The 27,913-nt window shown below is 43.4% G+C and overlaps 1 protein-coding gene across 2 annotated transcripts; it reads right to left on the reverse strand.

Moving 5' to 3' along the window:
• Positions 1-209: 209 nt before the first annotated feature.
• Positions 210-27,906, reverse strand: LOC119209306 (leucine-rich repeat and immunoglobulin-like domain-containing nogo receptor-interacting protein 3). Of its 2 annotated transcripts, none has more exons than XM_037458533.2 (4): positions 27,688-27,906; positions 8,970-9,579; positions 8,249-8,647; positions 210-7,713 (listed from the first exon to the last, which is right to left on the reverse strand). In XM_037458533.2, the coding sequence occupies exons 2-4, from the start codon at positions 9,522-9,524 to the stop codon at positions 7,144-7,146; spliced, it is 1,524 nt and encodes a 507-aa protein (XP_037314430.1). In that variant the 5' UTR covers positions 9,525-9,579; positions 27,688-27,906; the 3' UTR covers positions 210-7,143. The 2 variants fall into 2 exon arrangements, with proteins under 2 accessions (XP_037314430.1, XP_037314427.1); XM_037458530.2 differs by having other exon boundaries at positions 7,904-8,647.
• Positions 27,907-27,913: the final 7 nt, after the last annotated feature.

A 27,913-nucleotide genomic window follows, 5' to 3' on the forward strand; every position in this document is an offset into this window, starting at 1 on the left:
CCCATAGCCATTAATACAGTTTGTACTATATACTAATTGTAATACTGTTTAGGAAGTTAGTAAGTAATACATAGATACATAGTATACGAACATATGTGATATTTTGGAGCTGTTCCATCACCACCCACAGTTTATGTAAATGTTTTGCAGCTATGAGCCTGCCTTCCTTTCACTTTGTGCTTCGCATGGAGAGAGAATACACCAAACAATACACTCAAAAATAGACTGTATTTACTTCGAACAATACTCCAAACCAGCCAAGGAAACAAATATATAGTCCATCATTATAACATGGAAAAAATCATACTGTATCCCAGCTTTTGTCAATCAAGCGTGAGTAATGCGATTGGCGGTCTATTATAACTGGCTCTGTTCTTTATGTCCTCATAAGGACTCTGTGAATAAATATCATAGAACACATCGTTTTTGGGATCTTTTTTTTTTTTAAATGATCAACTGCTTTTGTAAAAATCAACAGAATAAAATCTAATTTAATAATACAGTTTTAAAATACATTTACCAACTCTAAATATTTTACAACAGTGTTAACTGTTGTGTGTATCTGGTCATACAATTATGTACATCACAATATCCTAACATATTCATACTTAGAAAACATGAACACTTGGCAGATCAAAGAGAGCAAATCTTGTGGGAAGCCCCCGCAGAGAGTGGATGCTGTTATAGCAGCAGATCAGGTCCCATGGTTTTTAAATTAAACAATTATATTGACCACGTGGTGGAGGTTTCTGTATATTAGCGGCAGGCGAAGAGAGACACTGGACACTTTTGACAGAGTAACATCATGCTTTTATGATGAAAGGAGTTAATTTACAAGACAGACCGTATATAAAACAAAAATTCGAAATAAAAAAAGAACTAATATGAGTTATTGTCTCATCTTTCCCTTTGAGACCAAGCAGCCATGGGACTGAGCAAAACACGCGTGATCCCTGGAGTAAAGAAACAGCTTTTAAATCCTATATTACTATAACTACACTATTTACAGTTCAACAGTCATTTCCCTCTGTCAGACATGGCAAGGAGGTCTACAGATTTGATGACATGATATGGCTAATAGTTCTAATATATACAGTTCCTGTTCTTTACACTCAAGGATCCACACACCGTGGTGCAAAATTGAAATGTTATAATTCTGGCACAGTCCGGTGTTTCAGGGAACAGAGAGGAATTTGGTAGTTGCTGTATGACAGCCTCTAATATGAACCATCTTGTGCTTTAATGGTCATTTTTAGCTCTGCATTACATTGGAGCGCTCAGCACCCATTCCTAGGTTTCTGGGGTCAGTGATGACTGTGGCTAAAGGCTACAAAACCAGCTGTGTGCATGAAAAATGTTCTAAAACGTTTAACGAGGTTGGCGCCAAGTTGAAAGAGAGAAAGAGAGAAAAGACAGACAGAAACAAGAGAAAGACAGAGAAGAGAAAAATAATTTAGCCAATTTGGGAACTGAAACTATTTTGTTAGAGGGCTCCAATAAATACAGAGCTAAAGACACAGAGGCCGCTTCCTCTGAAGTGTGGGAGAGGTAAAAGAGCGTGACGTAGGCTCAGACCTGGGAAAGAAAAAGTCTAAATCTGGCACCATCTCGTTCTTAAAAGAGGAAATTCATCTAAGAAGGTAATGTGGAAACCTAGGAATGAGTGCTAACCAGGTCTGTAAGAGCGCCGCTCACCTGCTCCTACTTCAGAGGGATTCTGGGAGAGTGGCAAGGTTCAAGATCAATGAAAGTATGCCATTAATCATCCAATCCCCATACGGTATTGATCAGTCCTACCATCCTGCTTGGAATATCAATAGTTTTATCTACAGATTACCATGTCCTCTGTGTGTGAATAGATATGTGTAAAAGTACAATCATCCCGAGTAAACAAATGCTTCATTTGTAAGATGAACACTCCTTTAAATATTTGTGAATGCAAGTGCAAGTGATTACCAGACCGAAAACACTTTAATGGTCCCACCTGCTCTCGTATTGAGTCTGTTTCAACCAGTCCCATGGCCAGCAGCGCGGCCCCCGTAGCTCTCCGTACCGGCGTAGCTGAGAGACCAATCACTGTATACGAAAGGCATGCATAGATTAAACCTGCTGAAACCAAAAGAAAGAGAGCGATTGAATCTGAGGCCAATTAGCTCATCTTATACCAGCCATATTATTGAGAAAGAATGATGATGTGACATGGTGTCACTGTTTTGTTATTATTATTTGTAGAGTTGTGGGTGAGTCAGAAAACTACAGAGTCACAGCGATGCCTGGTCAGAACGTTTCTGATTGGATGGAGGCCTCTTCTCAGCACGCCTGAGAAAGTAAACAACGACCCCGGGCAGCCACAGCGGAGAGGAGTCGACGCTGTGGCCGTGAGAAAAATGAAAACGCTGACGTATAAATCAAACATTTGCTCTCGTTAGTGTTTCACTGTACGAGACCCAGAGCTTCATTTGTTTTCCCCACCACACACAATGATACTGTTATGTCAGCGTCATGGTCCCACTTTGTTGCTGTTACTCACATGGACCACTTGGGCCCAGTATTGACACATAGAAAGGGGGGCGGATTGCAGTTGCCTGGTCAAGGTTAAGATGAAGCAGTTGACTCCTCAAGATGCTTTAAACAATCGTTTCGCGATGTCCTGCCCAATTAAACCTGTATGTCACAGCTTTGTATTAACGTTTTCTTTGTCCAATTAGAGGGAACTACCATCTAACAGGTATGTAAAAATGCAAAAATAAAACCACAAATTCAGTCTTTAGTATTTGCATGACACATTGTCACGGGGAAGGATGCTATGGAAACCAGATTAATGAACCCAGTAATCACCAAATCAGTCGAGCTCACTTCTCCATCATCCCATTACTGCTCCTCTCAGCTCTGATAATTCAACTCTTACTGAGTCCAATCGAAACAGCAGCTGTCGGATCTGGTGCAGGAGACGAATGCAAGAGCAACAGAGAGGAAACCAAGTAGAAATACATGAAGAAATTCAGTCCTGTTTGTCAAATAGCACATTAGGCTCAGCTCAGAAATAAGCCATGATTATTGGTGTCTCAGGATTTGTCTCCATGTGGGCGTGTCCATGGGTCTTTGCAGAGTTACCCAGTGGAAGGCATCCTAGTAGTGAGGTTGCTGCTGCTGTAAATGGGGCGTCTAGGCTACAGTACATCAACCCGATGCAAGGGCACAGCGGAGGAGGGCGGAGGGGATCGCTCAGCCTACTTTCTCCAATAATACAGCTGAGGAAATGAATCAAGCTCCAGCTTCACTGGTATCTACGACACACAGAATATGTCTGAGGCAATGGCCATTGACGTGTGTCAATTCAAAATGTTTAATATATTTTTAGTGTTTGATAAAGGATATCTGGCAGAAAATTTGAGAGGTGAAGAACAGCAAATCTGAAAGCCTTTGCTAGATTTCAAAGGTTTGTCTTGAATAGAGGCAAATGCTTGTTTTTAACCCTGACCAGAGTAGGCTGAAAGTGAGTGAAGGCTCACAGTCACAGTATTAGAACAACCCAACCCCCCATTTGAAAGTTAAAGTATGACATGATATCATCAGAGAAAACACATAGAGTATAGTCTGTTGGCTTTCACATCCAGGGAAAGATCCCAGAACGTTGCTGTGCAGAGCGAGAAAGTTCCAGAAGTGCTTTTTTTTTAGAAATACGTAGAATGTGAAATGGGAACCAATGTTTTTTTTGTTTTTTTTAGGGAACCTGGGTCACCCCTTTCCTCTTTTGTCTTCACTCCGATGCCGATGTTTAATGGCGTCAAAAGGAGCAACAAATCATAACACGACGAGGTGGACTCACCGACCACACAGAACACGTGTCTACTACCACACAACCATAATCCAGCCTATTACTGTGAACAGGGACAACAAGGGAGGGAAGTGTGAGGAAGGCAGGACAAAAGGGGGGAGGGGTGGAGGAAGGTAGAAAGGGGGAGGAGGAGAAGATGACAACAAAACAAAACACACCCTCATCTACGCTTACATTTGTGATTGATGTTTGCACGATTACGCCATCTACAATCACTGGACATTCTCACTGTCCTCTAATCCTAGTTTCCACTGAGAATTACCAGGGAAATGAAACACAAAGGGGGGTCGACGAAGGGGAGAGGAGCCGTCCATGAAGGCGACCTCCTGTTCTCAACACCAAAATGGCCGGCTGACACTGTTAGAGGCGGTGTAAAAAAAAAAAAGAGAAACAGCCCAATTTGTTCATCTATTCTCATTTGGCCTCATGAATGTTTAACAGCTGTTGAGTTATTCATCCTGACACAGAAGCCGTGGTTTCATCATCCCTCACGGGGGACAAAAGGGAGTTTGTAAAAAGATGTTTTAAGACAAAGTTTTGAGACTCTGAGGTCTGGGTAAATTATTTCCCAAAATGTAAGTTCATCTTTATACAATATAGTAGGCATACTTTAGATAGTGGCTCCCCACTATCTGTAGTATGACCCCTAAAAATGTTGCAATGCTCCACATGACTTAACTTTCCCCTAAGTTTGTGTCCTTCATAATTTCCCATTTACGGCTATCTGGTTTCGAAATGCAAACATATATTAAATGTAGGCAAAAAAAAGAAGGCACGTCCTAATGACACACACAACATTTGCAAAGCCAATTGCTATTCCACCATGCCTCTCCCAGCCTGTGATTACAGCTACACAGACAGAAACCCAAGTGCTACACACACAAGGGGGAAGGTTGTGTTTTTATGTAGATAACACCATTTTAAAGTATTTATGATAATGTTAGAAATAGAACAGCAACTGGCTGTTACGGTGTTTAAATATTGACAAACAACTACTCTCAATGTAAGAGTCAGTTTGGGTGGTTAAATATTTGTGTTATCTTATAAAAAGCTGGTTCATGGACTTCAGAAGTTAAAACAATCCAGCATATTTAAAGACATTAAAGCCACAATAACTTTGTTTGGTTCTTTCTATTCTATTCAACTCTAATGTAATTTGTGGCACCGTGGTAGCCGGCGCTTAAATCCGTGTTCCAGCTGATTGTGTACACCAAGGTGCAAACAGGCACCAGCGAGGTCTAAAGTGTGGGATCAATGGGTGTTGAGAACAGGGCAGTCCCACACGGAGGACGGTGAACTGTTTAAAGATCACGGAGAACAACCATTGGGGGAATTAAAGTGATGAACAAGGGAAACAAGAAGCAACAGACTACTTCAAAGAAGATTTTTTTGTTGGATGTTTTAAAACCACAGTACTACTCTCCACTATACGTTGCACATGGCGTGGGTAGGGTTAACACAACTTCATTTACATTTCAAATCCTCGATCTCCAGCCAGGGACCCCTCCCAAAGGAGGACCCAGTGGGGGTGTGGGGGTGGGGGTGAGGAAGGGGGGATGCACTGGGCTAGGGGGGCAGAGACATTCGCACACCGACGGTCTCAGAGACAGAGAGAGAGAGAGCAGTGTCACACTTAAACAGTTTGTATGGTCACTGAAGTGTGATTGTTGTTCCTATAAATCCCAAAAACCTCAATGAGGCTTAACCACATGTATGTGTGTGTGTTTGTGTGTGTGTATGTGTGTCATGGGGTGCAACTTTATGCAAGGCCAGCGACAGCAGATGGTCTTGTGATCATCCCACCAGCTTGTAAAATGGCAGTAGCAATAGTTATTATCATATAACTGAATCATGCACACGGCTCGCTATAAAAAAAACATCTACACATACTATGGCTTTGTTTCTTCACTCAAACATTTACAGTTCTCTCCTAGAGAATGAATTTTGGCTTTATGGCTCTACAAACAGTATTGCTGGAATGTAATATTTTAACAGAGCGTGTATGTTTTACTACACACACTCGGCAGGATACTTATTTGACTTTTCCTGAGAAAAGGTGCTGTACATATGTTGCTAGAATGAGTGTGTGATCACTTGAAGACCCTGACAGTGGTACTGCCTGTCCTCTCTGTCTGTCTCTGAGTGTGACCTGACACTCCGGGCTGCTCCCCCCCGGCAGCGCTGGGAAGGTCAGGCGTCCACCAGCACAGCAGAGGGCAGGGACAGAAGGTGGAGGCCGGCAGGTTGAATCACTCCTAGGTGGTGGAACGGCACCGATGGAGATTGTGGTGTAGGGTGTAGGGTGCTCTTTTTCCCCTTCCCTTCTACCCGGCGACTCTCCCGCGGCCACCAGCCTGTTCCCCATTGCTCTCTATGGTGTTGGTTGCTATAGTTACAGTGGCTGCCTGTGATCGACGGGCTTGACTTCCTAACCAAACCCTCCGGGCCACGGGCAGCCACGGCAGCTCTCGGCCGGTGCGCTCGTCCCAAACTCACACAGCTGACGTTGTCGCAAAGTCTCCCGAAGAAGAAAAGGCCAAATCTTTTGTTTATTTTTAATTTATGTGGATTGTCCAAATCCAGCGCTTCTCATCAGATTTCATTGTCAGTTAGTATTTTTCAGCGTTTAAGCTTGACTTAAAATTATTCTAATGAAAAACCTGCCTCACTGTTCAGCCGTGGTTGATATAAAGGACTTATATCTTCTACAGAAAAACATTTGGGGGCACAAACTCACAACTTACATCCGTGATTCTTAACAGGGCAGAAGAGCATGGCCACAAATTATTTAAATGGAAGGTAGCCAGGTCTCCCTGCAGAATATTTATTTTTAAATGCCTGACTGTACAGAATACAGTAAAGTATTTAAATGAAAAGGAAATGTTTTTCCCAATCTCACTTAACAGAGAAACATGGCCACCGTTATCCCATTGCATAGTAATCATTCCAAATTCCAAAACCTAGCTCCTATTATTCTTAACTCTGCAATTCTTATCGAGGAACTGATGACTAGTGAGCTCCTTTCATGTCTATCAATACTGTAGTTCTTAAAAGTATCACATTTTTCGCCACAAGCTTAATAAAACCACTGGATGGCAGAGAGGTCAGGGTCATTTAGTTATTCCTAAACCAAATCATATCATGGCTCCGGTTTTGTTGTGGGCACTTCATTTTGAATGGAGCCAATCGAACTTTTATTGTGCTTAACGCTTCATGCGAGTCAGTGGCTGTGTGTGTTTGCGCGTGTCAAACACGTTTTTGGGACGTGCTCATGCCTCCCCCACGGGACCCCTGGCTGCGTGGTTTCATATCATCTTCATGTTGAACTTCCTGGTGCCTCCCGAGGAGCTGCCGGTGACAGGCTCAGATTTCCGGAAGGAGTACTCCACTGTGAAGTTGTTCTTGCGTTGGCCGCGTCCTCGGCTCCACACGAACAACAGCAGGAAACAGAAGAGGACCACTCCCAGGAATGTGATGCAACCCATTGCCGTGGAGACCAAGATGGTGGTCAGGTCCAAGGTGAACTTGAGGAAAACACGCGTGTTGTTCAGATTTGTGTCGTTGAAGAAATCTCCGCTGTACAGCGAGCGGTTCAGGAAGAAGGCCGAGGCCGCGTCGAGTGGCTGGCCGCGCACTGTGAGTGTGGCAAAGTAGGTGTCATTTCCTCCGGCATTGCTGGCGATGCAGATGTATGTTCCGCTGTCAGTGAGCTGCGCGTAGCGGATCTCCAGGGTACCGCTAGAGAGAACAGTGATGCGCCCTAAACTTTTGGCTGTTATCCGTCTGCGCTGTGGGGAAATCCAGATAATAGCAGGGGCAGGTTCTCCTTCAGCACGACACAGAAAACTCACAGGTTGGCCCTCGCGAGCGATCACCTGTGAAAGGGGTAGGAAAGGAGGGCATGAACTAATAAACGCAGGAGAGTGCACAACAAAAATCTGGCAATACCACAGAACAATGCTTTTTGTGCTTGTAGAAGGAGGTTGAGTAACCTCAATTATTAAACAATAAGCATTCATCAAAGTTTGGCTAAATATCAAAACTAAATGCAGCCATCTTCATTACCTGCTGTAGTTTACGGTTGCGTATCTTAGGTTTCTGGCATGTAAAGTGATCGAAGAGTGCAGAATCGGTGAAGGTGCTGAGGCTGACCCCTTGCACCTCCACCGGCCCGGCACACACCGGCACTCTGCCGTCAAAGTTGAGGGTCTTGCGTCTTTGCAGGATCCACAAAAGACGGCAGTCACACATCAGGGGGTTCCCGTCCACTCTGAGGGTCTCCAGACTGTTGACAGAGTGGAAGGAGCCCTCTTCAAGAGTCTGCAGGTCGTTGGAGGAGAAGTTGAGGACCCGGATTTGTCGAAGGCCTCCGAGGGCATGGAGCTCCACTGTCATCAACCCTGTGCTTACCATGATGAGATCCTTCAGCCTCAGCAGGTCTTTGAAGGCCCAGGGCTCTAGGGTGGTGATGGGATTGTAGGACAAGTTCAGGTGGGTGAGATGCACCAGGTTTTTAAAGGAACTGGAGGGGACAGAGGTTATGTTGGTGTTGGTGATGGAGAGCCGATGGAGGTCCAGGCCCTGGAAACTAAGAGGAGAGATGTACTCCAGGTACGGCCAGTGATCAATGTCCAGAGCCCGGAGGTTAGACAGCTTGCGGAAGTTCTGGTCGTCCAGAGCAATGATGCTGAGGTGACGGAGGCGAAGGGTGACCAGGCTGCGCAGGTATGACAGGGTCTGGCCAGAGATGGATGTCAGGTTGCAGCGCTCGATCGTGAGATCTTCAAGCCCCAGCAGCCCTGAGAATGCCTGGAGATAGAAGTGATAAAAGGGTTTGAAACCTAAGGTAGAATATATTTCAAAAAGTACAACTGTATACACAAGCTTCAGTTATCCTTTTTAAGGAATAGTTGAACAATTAAATATGGCTTGAGAGTTTAATTGATCCTCATCCAACTATCCAACATGTCCCTTTCTCCAAATGTTTATGCAATGTTATGTTTATTCAGAATCAAAAGTTTTGTCCATCATTACGAAAGAGAGATTGTCTGGATCTAATTTCCTGGGATTTGTTAAAAAAGATAAGATTAGTGACACAGCTATTACATACACAATGAGCTGTACAACCTACCTTGTGGGATATATAAACCAGGTCGTTGTCTCCCACCTCCAAATGTTTCAGGCCCCTCAGATCCTGGAAGGTGTAGTCCAATAAAATCACCATCTTGTTCTCGCTCAGGTCTAGGCTGGTTAGATTGCCCAGTTTAGCGAAAGCCCCCATGGGCACTAACTTCAGCTGGTTTCCTCTTAACTTCAGCACTTTAAGACTCTGGAGGCTGGCGAAGGCATTGGGCTCCAATGTGGCGATGAGGTTCTCACTGAGGTCAACTTCCTCCAGCCGCGGATACGGTGCCAGGTCACCTGCTTGCACCCAGCGGAGCCGGTTCTTGCTGAGGTCCAGAAGTCTTGTCTCTGTTGGGATGCCCTCTGGGATGTTGGTGAGCCGCCGCCGCTGGCACGACACCGACCTCAGCTGAGCCGAGCAATCGCACCGGGGCGGACAGGCCTCGCTATTTCCTGGCAGCGTGAAGGTTATGACGGCGACCAAAGAAGCAGCCAAGAGCCACCGACTCACCCATGGCCATGGCACTAAGGCCCGCCCACCAGGGCCAGGAGAGCTGGTCATGACCCTGGTCCTCCAACTCCTAGCCTGTTGAAGGCAGGGTCAGTGCACCATACACCTGCAAGGTGAGACAGATATTAACAGGATAGAAGCAAAGAGAGAGCGGAGAAATGGGACACACAAGAATGATGAATTGTACCAGAGAGGGAGGATGTGAAATGATTCTCTGCCGGGCTCATGAAAACTAAATGAACATGGCTATGAACTATTGATGTACATTATCAGTAATATTGCATTGTGCGCTGTGGAAACTTGAGATATATCATGACACGGCATTAAAATGGCGACATCATAACGCAGGAACACGGCTCCATGTAACGTATTCAAGATCTTTTGTCTTTTCACTAATTCATATATATATATATATTTATGTATATTCATGGAGACCGGGAGCCATCTGATTCCTGCTTCCTGTTTCAGCTGATTCCCGCTCGTTGCACCTCCATAGCTCTCCTGACACCACTGAGACCGCCTGCTCCATTTTGACAAACACAATTAATTTATCATCAGCACACATAAACACAGTCTGAGCTCCTCCTCCTTCGCATTATGCATGTAAGTCATGCACGCTATAAAATGTGAAGAGAAATAGGCTTTTTAATCATTCTTACTGATGAAGTCGCATCCTCTGGTTGGTCAGGTATGTGCATGTATGCGTAGGACTTGGCATTTTGCTGAGTATGAATAAAAAAATGCTTTGGTTCCCCTTGTGCGCTTATGAGATGAATCACTAATGCTTCAACATTCCTTCAGGCAACCTGTCATTTCTCCCACACACTTTTTCCAACTCAGAGACAGTCAAAGAGCACCTGGCATTAGATCTGGAACACAACACAGTGTCCTTCTAGTTAGCAGTACTTGGAGATACTTTTACACTTGAGGAAAAAGAGTGAAAAGAGTTAAAACCCCTCCTGCTCAAAAAGCTCACAGGAAACCCCAGACGTTAAACCCTTGACGATTTGCTCGTTTGTTTTACAGACAAAGTGAAAAATCAGATAATATATCATCATCACAAGGGAGTATCATGTTAAAATGCACTCTGATGCTGGCAGTGAAGGAAGAAAGAGATTAATAATATATAGCCCGGTTTGTGCTCAATGGGCCATCTAAGAGGGCGAGTCCAACGGTTAAAGTAGTGAGGCGCCACTCTCCCCTCAGTGTGTTTTGCAAGCCTCTCTTGTTATAAGTTGGATATTAAAAAGAGCGACTTGAACGTTGAATCCTATCTGATCGTTTATTTTAATGCGTTGGCGTCAGTTGGATCAAACAGAATTAAATGGGATTCAAATGTAATTTAAATGATGGCGAATGTATATTTCCACACAAACACAGATTTTGTCTCTGATCTACAAAGCCTAAGGGTGGCCAGCCCCTTAATTTTTTGACACATCTGGAAAATCAAACGCAGGCACAGTAGCTGACCCAGTTCTCAGCAGCAACTCAGCATCCTACTATCAACCAGCAGCAACTCCACATGACCACAACAACAGAGCAGCAAACCTCAGCGTCTCTGTGGAGTAAAGCCCGGGAGACTAACCGGAAGATCTGAAAAACAAACACGGGCATACAGGTGTTGCCAAATAACAAGCTATTTATAAAGACAAACTCAAACAAGATTAACATCTGCAGCAGAGCACCAGCTACATAACGACATGGTGATATTTTCCTCATCACTTACTCCCCGAATTGTGGTCCAAAAAGCAGACTTTGATAATCTGCTGGAATGAAGTTTGAATTTTAGTTTGTTTTTAAGATATCAAGATTCATTTTTGGGAATTCAGGACGCCGGAAAAAACACAAAATGACATTTTTCAAAAATCAGATCCAAACTATATTTGGAGGTGATTTGAAAAGAGATTCTAATCCAATTTCTAGGGATGCTGTTGATATGCTCTGGCTGCTCAAATTGTATAATAAGGTGTGGACTTGCTGTGTGCATGCTGGCTGCTGCCACTTTTACTTACTGCTGCATCCCCATCGCAACACCTTCCAGCCTTCCCTGTCACAAAGTCTGTCTGATGTGATGTTGTAGCTCTGCACCCTGACATGGCCATTTCTTCCAAAAGCTTCTTTGTTGCAAGGCTGCGTCACCACTATAGCTACACTAGTGACGCCTACGTGGTTACCGTGACAACCCATTCGGATAAATTGGCAATGTCTGGACACATAAATTCAAATCTGATCCCTGGGAAACAACAGTGGGTACACTCTGTCTTAAATATCTGATCTGATATCTGATATTAGGAAGGATAATAGTGTCAGCCAACATCTTCCCGACGTTCAGGCCGTTGATGGATGCAGCCTGTCCTCCCCATGAGAGTCTTCCTACGGATCACTGGCAGTCGCAGCATGAATCAGTGAGCTGACAACGTGGAAACAGACAAGGTTCTCACTGCTGGTCTCAAGGACAGGAAGGTTTCTTTGTATCACACGCTCCATTAAAGCTACGGACCCAGAGGAGACCAGTGTGCGGACGAATAAATACACACCTTGACTCTCCCTCCCATGGCAAACAGAGAGAATGTTGCTGTTCTAGTTTTCTTGCAGCAGGCATCTCCAGCCTCTGTTTACAAACTGCTTCAAAGTCAGCCGTACCCACATTGAGGAGAACGCACAGCGCATCAAGAACAATGCATGGCAACCACAGAGGGACAACAAAACCACAAAAGCTAAAAAAAAATGCAAGAAAAAGACACAAAAGACTAAAAAACATAAAAAACAAATGTGCTACTTTCAGTCCTCAAAGAACTTCCTCAACAAACACAACCTCCCAATTGATTGGATACATGTTGCAAGAGTGTCCTCCATGGACATTTGGGATGTTCTATCTACATGAATTTCAATCTAGGGAGACTCACAAACAAAATAATTGGTCGGAAGTATTCATAATCCAAAAACTAATCGCTAGATAGATTTCGATAGATTTTTGTTGCAGCAGCTGGTGACATCGTCTCTCTGCTGCTTCAAAAGAGCTCTGGGTAAGTCTGTCCTTGTTCCTGCGTTTGGACAACCAAGACACATACAACCCCACTAGGAGGCCCCGTATCGACCTCACAAACTGTAAATTAGCTTTTGCCAGATGTTAAGACAACGGCAGTGGCAATCCGACAACTATCTTGACAGATTTTGCAGCAAGCCAGCTGCCAATGCACAGAGATGGAGAATACTGGGAGAGAAAAAAAAACCTCTACTGCAGTAAAAAAAAATTAACCTTTTGACAGTCAAACTGATGAACAGATGTTGGGGAACAACATCCTGCTCCAATCACACAGGCATCAGCTTGCCAGATGTCTCAAACACCTGTTGGTTCATCTGGTTAACACAGACAGTATCGCCTGATTAATCAATCACAAAGTCACCAAGAAAAAACGTAGAGAAAAACGAGGTTGGTGGTCAAGGTCTGGTGTGTATTTGCGTGGCAGTGTGTCCGGCCGTAAGTAGGTCATCCGTGTTGACTGGTAGCCTTTATGAGCCTTTATATTCGGCCAGCAGAGCGTGGATCTCCTCAAACCGCCACATCCCTCGTTCCTAAGCTTTGTCTGTCTTTTGCTATCAAACACACACACACGCACACACACACTGACCCGTCCACCACCACCGCACGCACACACACCTCCACACACGCAGTGAATGAAATCACCTATAAATAACAGTGAGGTGGGTGCAGTCGAGCAGTCAGCAGGTGATTAGAGAGAGCTTTTACATTTTATTGCCGCCAACCACCCGAGGAGCAAACTTGACTTTTCAGAGGAAAACTGACAGTCCTTGCTTTCCATTGCTAAGGAGCTATAAGTCCAATATTAAATCTGTGCTGAGTCACTCCATTTCAAGGCCACGTGTGGAGTACAGCTTAGGAGGGAAGGAAGGAAGGGGGCAAAATGGGGGGGAAGACAACTTGGGTAAATTTGTTCAAAGAGGAGAATAATGATTTTAGGCCTGGAAATGCTCAGTTTTGTCACATTAAGCTATCAACGCCCAAACTCAGAGCCTTGATAAGGACAAAGGAACATTGTCGTCACAACATAATTAGGCTGAAATAAATGGATGAAGCCCCGGCAGACAGCTCAAGGAGCCCCACAGCGACGAGGAGTACGAAGCCCGGAGCGGGAACACAAATGAATGAAAACTGATGGAAAGAACACAGAAAGAATCAACAGAATATTAATACCTGCTCAGGACGAGCTGGCTCTTGTCTACATCATTACAGCAAGACCCATTGAACATTAATCACGGCTCCTAAGGAAAAATTGAACATTTTCAAAGATGACACCAGTTCAGTGGGCTGCGGTTTGCAAAGTAAAAGACACGGCAATTGTTTGCAGAGAGAAAGGATACTCAAGACAAAGCTCTGTGGCCCAGCTACGTCCTCTTCCTCTAACAATCCTGACTCACTGAGGCAGTGAGTGTGAACTGATTGAGACTGACATCCTGCCTCGTTTGACCTTTATCTGATCAGAGCACAAAAAACAAAGAAACTCATACTTGACTGCAGCAGTATTGTTTTATTGCACACACTAATGGAATATCTACTATTTAAGCAAAATATTTTCAAATGTCAGGCCCCATAAGGGGTACACACTTGATTCTGATTGGCTATTTCTGGCTATTTCTGTCAGAACACATGTTGCATTGATGATGTAATGTTCTGGTGATGCAAAAATGTACGCTTGGACCCCCGTTACTGTTGGCAGTGTTTCTATGTGCAACAGGCGTAAGACTTTTAACCCCCCCTTTTAACCCCCCGGTTTTCTGACAAGAAAGGGAAGGTTTTAGCACCCAAAACAATAGCAAAAATAGTAAAAATGTGGTTCTTCAAAGCAATTCAATTGTAAATCTCTGAGGTTTAAAAGATGTCACACACACACACACTCTTTCACACAGCCACTGAATGTGTGTCCAGTGAGTAGAAGGGCTGCTGAGCTGAGGATACAAGGGAACGTATCCTCACTGTCAGAATCAATCCTCTCAGGCCAAAAAATACTTGCCCTGAGGTGGTGATTTTCTGTCTGTATTTTTCCTTAGAAGCACATTGACGCGCCAACAGCACCAAGAGTTGGTTTGCCTAAAGTGGCATGAGTTGAGGAAGCCAAACTCCAGCCTCTGTTTTCCATCTGCTTCAAAGTCAGCCGTAACCACATTGAGGAGAACGCACAGTGCATCAAGAACAATGCGTGGCAACCACAGAGGGACAACAAAAGCTAAAAAAACTACAAGAAAAGACACAAAACACAAAAAAACAATGTGCTACTTTTTAATTAAGGGGGAAAGAATCAGTCCTCAAAGAACTTCCTCAACAAACACAACCTCCCAAAAACTGTTTAGACTTTTGTGTTGCAATCATCTATCAATATATGTGAGTTTAGATTTAGACGGTAATAAAAACACAATTGATGGACACGTTTGCAAGAGTGTCCTCTATGGACATTTGGGATGTTCTATCTACATGAATTTCAATCTGCTGAGACTCACAACCAAAAGAATTGGTAGGAAGTGTTCATAATCCAAAAACTAATCGCTAGATAGATTTCGGTGTCTCCGATTTCACAGCATGGGTATTTCAACCTTTACGTGAAATCCCTTGTGCATCCAAAATAGATTAAAGTGGAACCCCACTCTCTCCCTCTCCGTCTCCGTTTCTCCCTCAGTCTTTGTTATCTATTTTTTTCTCTCTGGGTGTAATCTGACAGCTGAAGAGAGTCCTGTCTTTGACAGTTGTGCCAAGTATACAAAGAGCGATGGAAGGATTAAAGGAAAAAAACGATAACAAAACACTGCAGCCTCCAATGAATAACTTCAAACTTGATTTGTTCTCAGAAGTAGAACCAACATCAACTGTGGCATCATAACCAACTGTGGCATCTCTGTGGCGGCCTTGCTTCGCTGACCCGTATGATACACACACACAATTAGATTAATGAAGAAATACTTTCCATTCATCCATGAAGACACTACACTTAGACATACAACAACTTTCATAAACCTTTCACCTCAACATTCGGATGAAGAAGCTAATTAACCTCACCACTATTGAAAACATGCGAATTAACATGATAAAGAAAATGTGTTTTAGGATTGACATGATTATTGTAAATACATAAACCGTCATCTGACAATGTTAACAGGGTTGTTAGATGTTTACCATCCAGTTGTTTAGCGTGCTAACATGCCAACTTGGCTAATTGGCACTTAAAAAGGTAGATCAAGATCTTGTCTTTCATTTCACAAAAAAAGTCAAACGTCACAAAAAATCATCCATTGAGCATCATAAATGTCTACTTAGAAGTTCACAGAAATGCTTTGGTCTCAAGTAAGTGTCTATTTTCATTGACCTATAAATGTTTAATGTCCCTTTCCAATAGACAGTAGGACTAAAACTCTATTGTACTCTATGTAATAGTCAATAGTCAACTTGTAATATTTTAAAAATAAAGAGGATTCCAGTTGTAAATGGCACCTAAGGTAACATGGATCCTTTTGTTTTACCAAAAGGCCTGGAACATTTAATTAGCAGAAGCTATTCTGATGATTTCAACACCCTGCAGGGTCTTGACCTGCTTTTCTCTGGCTCTAACCTGAGCACATGGACTCACATACCTGAGCACATGGACTCACATACTGAGAACACAGACATTTTAAAATGGACACACACACTCACATATATGCAAGTACATATAGAGTAGTGCACAAACAACAAAGGGCGATGAGTAACTTTCCGTGCTGCCACAGTTTTCAGTAGAAATCTCTCTGTTCTGGAGCAGATCGCTGCGATGTGTTGAAACGGTATGTGTGCCAATCTGTGTTTTATGTCCTCATGACGTCTATTCAGGAGCGATGAGGCGCTCGCTTTGCATATCAGACGTTTGGACACCCGCCAGCTGGTAGGCAGATAGAGGACTTACAATCTATTCAATGGATACGTGTTCGGCTGAAGCTACACAAAGCTGCACAAATTGTTTGCATGTACGTGTGTAAACTTATTTTTACACAGCTTTTTATAAGACTATTGAGAAAAAGCATTTTGTCTGGCGATTGTTTATTCTGAGGTGTAATTGACCAACAAGTGCACCTGATTATTACACTATGAGCAAGAGTTCAAGCTAGAGGGAAATAGTTAAGAATAGAAGGGAGATACAAAATCATTTAATCAAACTTGACGGGTTAGAGGAAAAAAAGCTTTCAGACATGCAGACACCAATCTTTCTGAGTGACATACGGTCCGACAAGTGACTGAACAGCCCTGTATTAGTCTTGGCCTTTGGGGATGTGTGGCCTTATTATTCGCATGGATTGTAATGACTCATTAATTATCTGAGACATGCTTCCAAAAAGCTTGGTCAGCGCTTAAGCCATTTCCTCACGTTTGTGCAATACTCACAGAATATTCACCGGTAGTAGCAGTGCTCATGTGGCATTGTGTGGGTCATGTTTATAATTGAGGTATTATGTTGTCGCCAAAGAAGAGAAAAAGCTCTCCTTCACGTAAACAGGAGATCGTCATCACAGTTCTGAATTGAATTCCGGATGGGATACCACAGGAGTTCATTTCTGGTGTGATTTCCCTTCTAAAGGCTAATGAGTTTCCAGGTGAGAAAATGGTGGGAGGATCTGGATGGTTGGTTGTTGGGAAGGGAAATCACGTCTTCTTTTCAGCTGGGCGATTGCTGCTATGAAAAACATTTCCTTGGGGATATTTTACCTGAATCTTTTGTGTGTCTTTGTGTGTGTGCATGTGTGACAGTGTGACTTTTGTCATCCCTTCGGAGTTGAGAAGGAAAATGAATGAATTAAATTCTCTGTCTCGTTAAATATGTGAAAGACAGAGGACACCTCCTCGATATATACCACCGCAAATACAACAACTCAAGAGTGATCACAATAAAATGAAGGGAGGAGGTTGACAATGGAAAAGTGTGAGCTGTGTGATAGGACCAAATGTGAGCGACTAATAGATTTGGGGTATCGGGGGGGAGAGGATGGACATGAAGGACAGGAAACAAATGAGTATATAAAGAGGAGGGAAAGAGCATGGGGCGGTAAGAAGGACGCTTTGACTGCCTCAATCTGTCACTAATAATGGAGAAGGTCAAAGCTATTCCACAGTTGAGTGAATCCAATGATGCAAATTAGGTTACGCTCAGTCAGATGCCAGAAGAGAGGCCCAGGAACCCTGAGGTTTCTCAATAACACATTGTGAGAAATGTCATATTCCAAATATTCAATGTCTATAGGACAAAATGAGTGAAAAGGCAATTTCTCTCAAGAAGGAAACGAGGAGAAAGCTGAGTGCAGCCCGGCTGACTGACTGGTACAAATATATAACAGTCTGTGCGGCAAGTAAACAGCGAAAAAAGGATTGAGTTGGAGAACGAAGGGGGGATGGGGCGACAGCTTTCCATTCTCAGTCCTTTGAAGAGCAGCATGGTGCCGGATTCACATGTGGGAGAATGTTCAGTGAATATGTACATAGCTTTGACATGAATGCATAAACTGTATGTCAAATAGCACAGACACTAACAGTTTCTCCATCTGCTCCATTTCCTAAAATTGTATTTTGCCTAAAAATGCTCAAAGGAAATGTGGAAAGGGCATAACTTGACATCAAATGGTCCCCCAGCATTTAAAATGACCTTTCACTCTCAGTCAAGCTGTTGCTGTAAATAAACTATACAACCAAAAAGGATTTTGTACACGTACACTAGAATTGTGCTGTACAGGTACGGAGACAGGGAAAGCATTGCATATGCGTAGACGGCACAGTAATTGCAGTGCTTCATGGATAATAGTGACCTTGTTAGCCCCAAATTTGATTGGCTGCCTGTGATACTGACTCCGCCGGCTCAACCAATGGGGCGGTTGCTACCGATTCAGATGTGGGGATGAAGGCACAGAAAGATGGGGTGGGGGTGTGAATCCCAGAGAAATAGAGGGGAAGGAAGAAAAAAAAGGGAATGGATGACGTGGGAAGAGAAATGGGAGAGTGACAAGGAAGGAGATGCAGAATAAAAGAGAGGGAGCTAAATCCTTTGTCCTGAGGAAACAGAGGCGTCAATCCTCGAAAAATGATAAAACCGTTCAGCTTGTGGTTCTACAGAGCATCTCCCATGTGTGTATTCTGTGTGTTCGTAAGAAAATGGTACTTCACAAGACATTAGGTGCTAATCACATTTCCTGGATCCTTTTCTCACCAGAGATCCCTGAAGAGGATACAGAAACCCCCACATGTAGACACACACATGGTTGTGAAGGCTGTGTAAACACTGCAGAGCAAGATGGTGAAAAGAAACAGATTGTTGTGAGGAGGAGAAGGAGGAGCAGAAGTGGAATCAAAGGGGAGGAAGTTTTTGTAAAGGTCATGAAAGTCATTCAACAAATATCAGAGGAAAGGGTGAAATGACATACCATATGGCAGACAATTTTATCCAAAGCGTCTTACATTACATTATAACCCATGCGCCACATTTTGCCTGGGGAGCAATCAGGGGGTGTCTTGCTCAAGGACACTTTAACGTGGCACATGGGGCAGGCAGGATTCAAACCGCCAACCTTGTGGCTCCCAGTACATCACACTACAAATTCTGAACACACAGGAAGGGAAATAGATGAAAGCAGGAGAAGGAAGAGATGCGTTGAGGAAGAGAAAGATAGAAAGAGCTTGAAATGGTTTCCAGATTTGGGGAAAGTTCAGGGTTATTTTGCTTCTCTGGAGTCACAGCCCTGTGACAGCCAGCCCATGTCCACGCACTTTGATAAAAGGAAATTATACTTTTATATGATCCTATTCATTTTTTAGGGGGCTGACACCATGAGCATCTTATTTCTCACTAAATAAATAGCTTTAAAAAAACGATTATTGAGTCCATTCTTGACCTTAAAACACCTCCCAAGGTCAAGAAATGAACCGGAAGACCGAATGCTATGACCAAAAGCCCCCAAACCCTATTTGTATGCATGTTTATATGCATTGCTAAGAACCCCCCACCACCACCACCTCCCACCACCCAGCGCAAGTAAAATGGTACTACTAGAGATGAAATGAACTCCCTGAGGCTCTGAAAAGGCCCGCATCAGGGTACTTCATATTGTTTAAGCATGTATGTCTTGCTAGCTTCAACACTTGATTTACGTGTTGCTTTATTCATGACCTGTCTGCAACATAGTTGCAGTGTTCTCAGTTCTCAACAAACACCTGTGTTAATGCAACGTTATCATGACTTTCAGAAATGGGGGATAAAACTACAGGAATGAAACCCATACTGCAAGAAACACATGCTGCTATAGGGATGATGTAGATGTAAGCGTGATTGCGTTAATGATAACAGATAGGGACATTTATCCTCTGGTACATCCTCTGCTCTAGAAGAATTGGCTTCTGCTGGAGGAATGTCATTATCCAGTGCTAAAACCGGATTAGAGAACCCCTTCGCCATTGATTCATCAAATTACCTTTCTCCCAAAAAGTGATGTAGGAGCTTTGGTGACGGAGTATCAGAGCAGTCAGGGTCCTTGAGCTACGAAAGCAAGCTGTGGGACTCTGGCATTGAAGACAAACAGCGCTGATGGGAGATCTCCCCAGGGAGCATCCGGTTTAAAATTCAAGGACTCTTTCTTTTTCGCTCTCTAATGCTCATCTCGCTCGCTCTCTCCCTCTTAGCGAGGTCACGGCTGAGAAGTTTCAATGACGCCCCAGGGGGCCGAGAATAATCGTCCAAGTGTTCTCCTGCATCCATGTGTGTGAATCCAGGCGCAGGACTGATCTTATGTGTGCACAGAGATTGTAAGTCTGTCTTTTTGTCCAGCCGAGGACTATATATAGGCGCAGGGTTGACCAGCCGGTGGCCTCTGTCCCACCCCTCGCCGGGTCCTCTGGTGCCCGGTGGCACTGTTATTCCTCCCAATCAGGCCGTCTGATCTGAAGAGATAAGTACTTTAGCCCCATACCCTGCGATTTCCTCCCTGTATAAAATGCAAACTGAGAGCTGGTGGAACTCCTTTAAGGGCATTCAATACGTGTTACTCCACATCTAAAACGGAAGACATCAAATGGTAATTGAAGACACCTGAGACCAGAAAGTGTCCGCCGGGAGATCAATGGCCGTCTTTGAGTGGAAAGCTGGTGAAGTAAACTGTTGCACGCTATGCCATCAAAGCTGTTCAGCAAAGATGTGCAAGACAGGATCCATGATCACCATCGAGGTACGGACAAGCAACCTCAGGGCTTAGAACTTGAAGGCGCACAAACCTATCAGCAAACATCGTGAAGAAACAAAACACAACATGTGTAGACACACACGTACCATTTCGACATAGAAAGGGACAAGCACGAAAAAACAAGGCTGACAATGCATTGATAACTATACAGGATACAGAGCAGAAGATTTTGGTTTTCTCTTCTTGTCATGGTGATTGAACTAGTGCGAGGAATGATAGAGAGAAAGAAGAGAGGCAGAAGAAGCGCTGACTCTGCGCTGACAGCTCGCCATTTGATAAAAGCCAGAATAAGGCGGTTCCAGATTTGCTTTCGTTTTTTTTTTCTTCCCCTGATCCAAAATTCACCTACAGTGGGTGAATTATTCCTTTGTAGACCAGTGACATGCAGCGATGGGGACAAAGAGTCACTGCCCTATTTGGATTCATATCATAAAGTCATGACACAGCGTTTAAAGGGGGGGAGGATGGGAGCAGGGAGGGGAAGTAACGGGGAGACGCCGTAAAGTGTAAAACAAGGATGAGACAGACACAAACAGGAAGGAGGAGAAACAGTGGGTGGAGGAAGCAAGAATGGAGAAGGATCGGCGTGGTTGATATAAATGTGTCTCAGTAGCTTCTCCCTTAAAATACACACACACACACACACACGCACACGCACACAGATGGTAATGACACATTAACCCGGGATCAGCTGAGAGTGAAGCTGACGGAAACCAAAAGGAGAGGAGTGAATCCCTCGTTTATAAATACTGTATTGGCGTAGATATGAGACAGTATTTCATGTCAGATTCTAGGACAGGAACTTCGATCGTTCGTACAACATCTCACATTCTTTTTGGACGTGACACTGTCTCCTACAGAGAGTGTTGCATTATCATGCATGAGAACTTAAAACAGCTAAAACTAGAAAAAAAAGTATTGGGATCGATTCAACCGTGTGCGAGTAGAAGTAAAATTAGAAGTAAAATAAGGGGAGGCAAGAGGACAAAGACGCACAGGCTTCTTTCCTCACCAAACACACACTGAGTCAGCAACACCTCCTCTTCCTCTTCCTCTTCCTCAAGCCGGCAAACGCAGCACGTCTTTCCATCTTTGTTTTACATTTACAATCCAAAGATGCAGCCTCTCTTCTTCATTTTCAAGTGCTATCAAAGGACGGGGCAACAATTCTTCGGGCAGTTCTATTGGGTTGATCGACGCGATCAATGTAGCAGATTATTCAAAAGGGTTTCGCTGTACAAACAAGAGGAGAGGCCAAGAAAAGAGGGATTTCTTTTTAGAGAGGCGACTAACCTTTAGCTCCACAGGAGCCTTAACAGATACTGTATACACTCACTCAGTTGCTCGACTGCTGGCCTCTTCATCATACGTGACACATATAAAGGACAAAATGACACATATGTGCTGCCATCCCCAAGTGACTTCCACATGCCTCCGGTCCTGTGGCAAGGTTGACACACAGTGTGCCTCTGTATGTCTATGTAGCACACACACACACACAGACACACACACACACACTCACACCAATGGGGAACAGTCCTTGGGCTGCAAGCCTGATTGTGTGGCACTGAGGCAGAAACCATGTTTGAATCTGTGCTCCCTTGGAGCGGAATGTATGTTTGTGTGTGAGAGTCTGCGATTGTGAAAGTGTGTGTGTCGAATAAGAGGTCAGTGTTGAAGGACATTTTATGAAAATGTGTCCATAAACTAATTATTTCCATAGCAGGGTGGATGTTTAATGTGAGAAAAATGTAAATCATTTCAAATTATTTTTTTTACATATTAAAATGGAATCTCCGACTGATAAATGCCTTTGAGCAACTGTTTAAGTGAAATTGAGCTTTTGGGTCACCCATGAAATACAATGTGAATGTTAGAACTGCACCATAATTGTATCTGCATTTTCTGAAAAAATGTTAATGTATTCATACATATATATAAATAAATATATATGTATACCAGTATTTTCCTTTTTACCTTCTTTTGAAAAATGAAGATAAAAAATGATTTTGGGTGGAGCGTTTCCAACCGCAGTAGTTGACTGACATTTGAGAGCCCACTTTTTAAGCTGAATTCTACATTTTTAAAGTTGAAGAGCTAAGTATTCGGCAGCATCTAGTGGTGAGGTTGCAGATTGCAACTGAAAGGTACTTCTCCCAAGTGGCAGGCATTTGTTAGAGAATAACTGTGGGTGACGTGAAACATGATCTGCCCTCCGTAGATCCGGTGTTTGGTTTGACTTCTCTAGGCTGCAATAGCAACGTCTCTGTGAAGGAGTCCTGCAGAACATGTAGGTATAAACGGCCCATTCTAAGGTAACAAAAACACTCACACGACAAATCTCATATTCAGGTGATAATGTGTGCAAAGCATACACTGAATAAGACAACATACCTGTGAATATGTTCAGTGTTTCAGCTGGAATGGCAAAGCATGACTTTCCTGACCCTTTCTTTCATGCTTTCATTGAGGGCAGCCCATTTTAACTTCTGCGTGGAGCAGAGAGCGTTACATAAGAAATGATACTTGACTCATTAAAATCTAATTTGGAGGACGAGGTCACGACACTTCACCACAGCCATTAGCTGAGCGCTGATTCCCACATCGCACGAAAACATGGTCCGCATCGTGCGTGAACAAGCGTTGGGACCGGAGGAGCAATAGATAGCAATACAGCATTAATCAAGCAGAGTCCTTACGGATCAGCAGGCTGTTCGTCCACTCACAATCACAGCTGAAAGAGTGAAAGAGAGCGAGGCTGAGAAAGACAAGAGGGAGGACGGGAGATGAGCTCTCACACACAGACACGCTTTAACAGTGCTCGTGCCTTTAGTCATGCGGCGAAAGTTAATGAATGAATAAGGTCCGCCCCAAAGGTCTGTTCCACAGATGGCGTTGGATGGTAACACACACACACACACGCACGCACCACAACAATGCACACATTGGAATGCACACTGCGGTCATTAAAATAACTAGCCTCAACTTTGTGTGCATTTTCAAATGTGCATACAGCAGTGTGCTGTTATCACAATTCAAATTAAATCAGAATCAAAACAACTAAAACAGATTTCCATCTCCCCCCCACTCACGTATGTACACACACATTCAGCTAAAGGGGAAGACAATAGAGAAAGAGAGAGGAGTGAAGAGTGAAGAAATTAGAGTGTGTGATCATTAATAGAGTTGCATTATTAAAAAGGAAGAGGATATTATTTTATCTGCACAACATTCAATTCATTATAGATGCATGGGTGTACTTTCGCTCACACAATTTGCGTGTAAGGTAATCTCATTGACCTGCATTTACATCTGCAAAGTGACGGGAAGCAGAGCTGCTAACTTGCCGACCCAAATCAACATCTAATGAGGTCTGACAAAAATGAACCCTTAACTCAAGCACAACATGTGACGATGTGACATTTAGAAATGACCATTATTGAGTCATAATAATTCAAATTTTATTCTAACCAAAATATTTATACCCATCATCAACTTTCGCAACTGTTTTGGTTAAGCGTATTATCTCAGCTGATTTAAGTACTGGGCATGGAAGAGATGAATTGGTGAATATTCAAATTGAAGCACTTTTTGACCTCCTTTGTAAATTGTATATTTATCTTCCTACTCCCTTGTCATTTACTAGATATCCCCAATGCTCCCACACTGACAATTTATTGCTCATGATAATCATTTAATAGTACTGCATCAGAGGAATTCACCCTAGATTGATATGATAGATATAACAATATAAAGACAGACTTGATAGATATACTATAACGGCTGAATCTCATTTACTTCTTGTTCTTCTTCAGCTTTGCTTCTCATCGCTCAAGGTGAGCGACACAACTCCCAAACACAAACAGCTACATGATTCACACGGGAGAAGATTTCAGCCGACTCCTAAATAATAAAACAATAACACAAGCGATGACAGATATGGTTACTGTAACACGCTCACCATTTCTATTGTCATTCAGTCTACTGTCCTAACACATAGAAACAGATTATTAACATGCAAAAGGATGCTTTTTTTAATCTAACAAGCATTTATTTTAACTAATATTTGGCAGTAGGATGTGACATTTTTCAAAATACTTGAATCTCATCGAATCTATCTTTGAATATCTTTGGATACCCATCCAAAAGTGGTAGCAGCACAAACAGATGAGGCCAAAATCATTACAGGTCTGAAGAAATTCAAACTAGAGAGTCAGAAAAGGATGTCGACACACTCAGTTTTCTTTTTACGAACGAGAAGATGGAAGTCTGGTCGTGAGATTGGTTCTTTTTGGTTTCAAAACCTGCATGTCTCTTCACATCTACACGATTGTAAATAGTAGTGATCAGGTTGTTTTTGCGCCATCCTGCTGCTTTAAAACCAGTGAACCAGTACATCTACTGATTGAACTGGGAATAGTCTTGCTAGTAGCAACATGGCAGCGTTCGTTCAAGGCTTAACTTAAAGGTTAAAAATGCTGCCTTTGTCTCCTTTGTGAGAACCAAAGTGGATTTTCACCAAGCCTTTGAATATTCATGCAGGAGCAGTGGTATAATGGCTTTTGGCAGAGTGTAGCATTAATGGCAGTTGTTTGTCTGCTTGCAGCCGTTGAACAAGAAACCTCATTAATAAGACTGAGGGTGAGGTGTTGAAGTAAGAAGCTTTCTTTCGAATAAGTTGAAGCCATTTCGTACTGTCTATCTAAACTATTTAAATAAAGTAGAGAAATATACAGTATATATATATTAGAATTTAATTGACAGAAAAGAACCACTGAAATGTTTCTCCATTCTGATTTATAAATTAATCTTTACCTGGCTGAGTAGTTTCTGGTCAAAATGGTGTTGAGGTATTTAACAGAAAGCGAGACGATTCTCTCTAAGATTCTTGTCATTTGAAAAGATTCAATCATTCCCAAACTCAATACAACCACAAGGCTCCGTACTGTAATCCCACAGCTTAATAAAGACTGATCTTTTATTGCATGTGTGTGTGTGTGTGTGTATGTGTGTAGATAGCTGTGGCCGTTGTGTCCTTCGTCACAGCAATCTTCCACTCAGGACATCTTTGAAGAACGTTGCTAGTGCATTTCTCAAGGTCAACCATCATGCACACACACACACACACACACACACACACACACATACACACCACTTGTGCACCACCGAGATCAAAGCTCCTTTGACGCGCCCACATAACCACGGCCATCTTCCCAATGAAATCCTCTCACCATAGGACCCATCACATGCTGAGCATCAGGAATCTAGAGCTTGGCTGCTGAAAACAAAGTTGATATGATCAGTGAAACTAAACCCAAAAAGTTAAGTTGTGTTCTGTAAAACTGGCCTGATGAAAGTTTTGCAGGAGTTTTGAAGCCTAAGCTTCTCTCTTCCCCATCCACTTTGTAGGTAGTGAGGACTTATAACATATACTTGAGACAACACTATCATAACTGGCACAAATGATGAACAAAAATCACCAAACCATGTGATTAATAACAAAGAAATCTTCCTCCGAGAAGCGTCTGGAAGCTCTTATGAGCACGCTGTGGCACTCTCCACCTTCCTTCAGGGCCGGCTAGAAACTATCCGAAATCAGCAGTCAGCCCCTGTCAACATTGGGGCGAAACATTTTCACCACGGTTCTCTCATTGCCTTCACAGTCTTAACTTTCTTTGCCTTATCATCGCCTCATTCTGCTTTAAGTTAAATTTAACTTGGAAAGTTAAACGATTGAAAGAAATTAGCAGGGAAGAAAAGTTGTTATTGGAGGCAAGTCTTTCCTCTGTCAGACACCAGCAGCCAGTTGGCCCCGAGCGCTGGGAGCGATCCGCCGCCGGCTCTGTCTGGGTTTCTGTTTTTCTCTTAAGACGAGACTGTGAACAGCGATAAAGTTAGAAACCCAAACAAGTTAATGAGGAGCAGGAAATAACGAGCTGATTCCACGATTAGAGGCGTAGTTCTTTGGCACGCTAAATAAAACCAACATTAACATATCTTTTCTTGATCTATGCGTGATGCGATAATGAAAAAAAGGGGGCCGCCTGGATTAGGCTTAACTGAAGTTGCTCTCTGATAAAGTTGGGGCGACCGTAAGAAAAATGGCCATGATATCACCACCCATCCTTCACTTTGATTGAGGAAAAGGCTGACGTGAAACTAACCAGCCGTGCTGTCCGGAGGGGCCGAGGCAGGTAAAGGTAATTGCTTAGAGAGCGAATGAAACAGCAGATAGGATCAGAGGGAGAGGTGACAGCCTATAATTGGAAACGGAGAAAAGAGGAAGATGGTGGAAAAAGAGGGATAGAACGAGAGAGGGGGAGGGGGGGGGGGGGGGGTAATACAGCCAAACCTGCTGTAATAAGCCATGCGCCCTCTGCCTCAACATGAAATAACACATGTCATGTTACAACACATCCTGCAGTGCAGCATGGGCAAACATGTCTCAGATCAGAGTGCACAAACAGCAGCCGTGCAAGTTTAATCCTTTTAGACGCTTTCGGTGAGCACAATTTATGAATGCAAATGACTCACGACAAAAAATTGATGAGCAATGAGCAATGTTACAGCGATAAAAAAAAAAGTGTTAAATCAAAAGGTTTTATTTGTCCGGCAAAAAGGAAACATGGCAACGTTCCACCAGTAGAGATTTAATTACATGCATCACAACCTACGTAACCCATTATGAAATGCCTCCAGTGCTATAAATGAATGTTATTACGGGATATAAATAGTAATAAAAGCAGGACCATGCGCACACACGCACACAATCTCTCCTCCTGGTCCTGCTTCCTTGGCTGTAAGTATCTAAGGGGAAGTAGGGAGACTTGTCAGGGTGGGTAGTCGTCAGTCCTTAAGATTTGCCAGCATGCACTGTTGCGTTTTTCTGTCCTCTCACAGCCACCGCTGAGTATACGATGTACATGCGTAGGAGTGTGCACGCTACCAGTGAACATACCAGAGAATGACGCGTGGTCCCTGGTGCCTCCTCATCCGTCCAGCTGTTTGGGTGTGTGAATCAACCCCCCCTCACCTCCTCCCGTCCTCTCTGGCCACAAGTTGCCAACACCGCTCCACACGTGCCAGCTCCTCCTCTCTCGTGTCCGTGTCTGTCTCGCTCTCAGACCGTGGCATCAGCAGCTGTACCAAAGCTGCCTCTCGCCCCCCCCCCCCCCCCCCCCCTC

The sequence above is a fragment of the Pungitius pungitius genome, chromosome 15 (genome assembly GCF_949316345.1).
Source record: "Pungitius pungitius chromosome 15, fPunPun2.1, whole genome shotgun sequence".
Classification (NCBI taxonomy): domain Eukaryota; kingdom Metazoa; phylum Chordata; class Actinopteri; order Perciformes; family Gasterosteidae; genus Pungitius; species Pungitius pungitius.

Bases quoted from the DNA above. Each gene is read 5' to 3' on its own strand.
- LOC119209306 (XM_037458530.2), bottom strand. From the start codon at position 9,524: ATGACCAGCTCTCCTGGCCCTGGTGGGCGGGCCTTAGTGCCATGGCCA. The intron at 8,648-8,969 runs GTAGGTTGTACA...TTCTATCTCCAG, and splicing joins TGGTTTATATATCCCACAAG to GCATTCTCAGGGCTGCTGGG. The intron at 7,714-7,903 runs GTAATGAAGATG...CCCCTTTCACAG, and splicing joins GCAACCGTAAACTACAGCAG to GTGATCGCTCGCGAGGGCCA.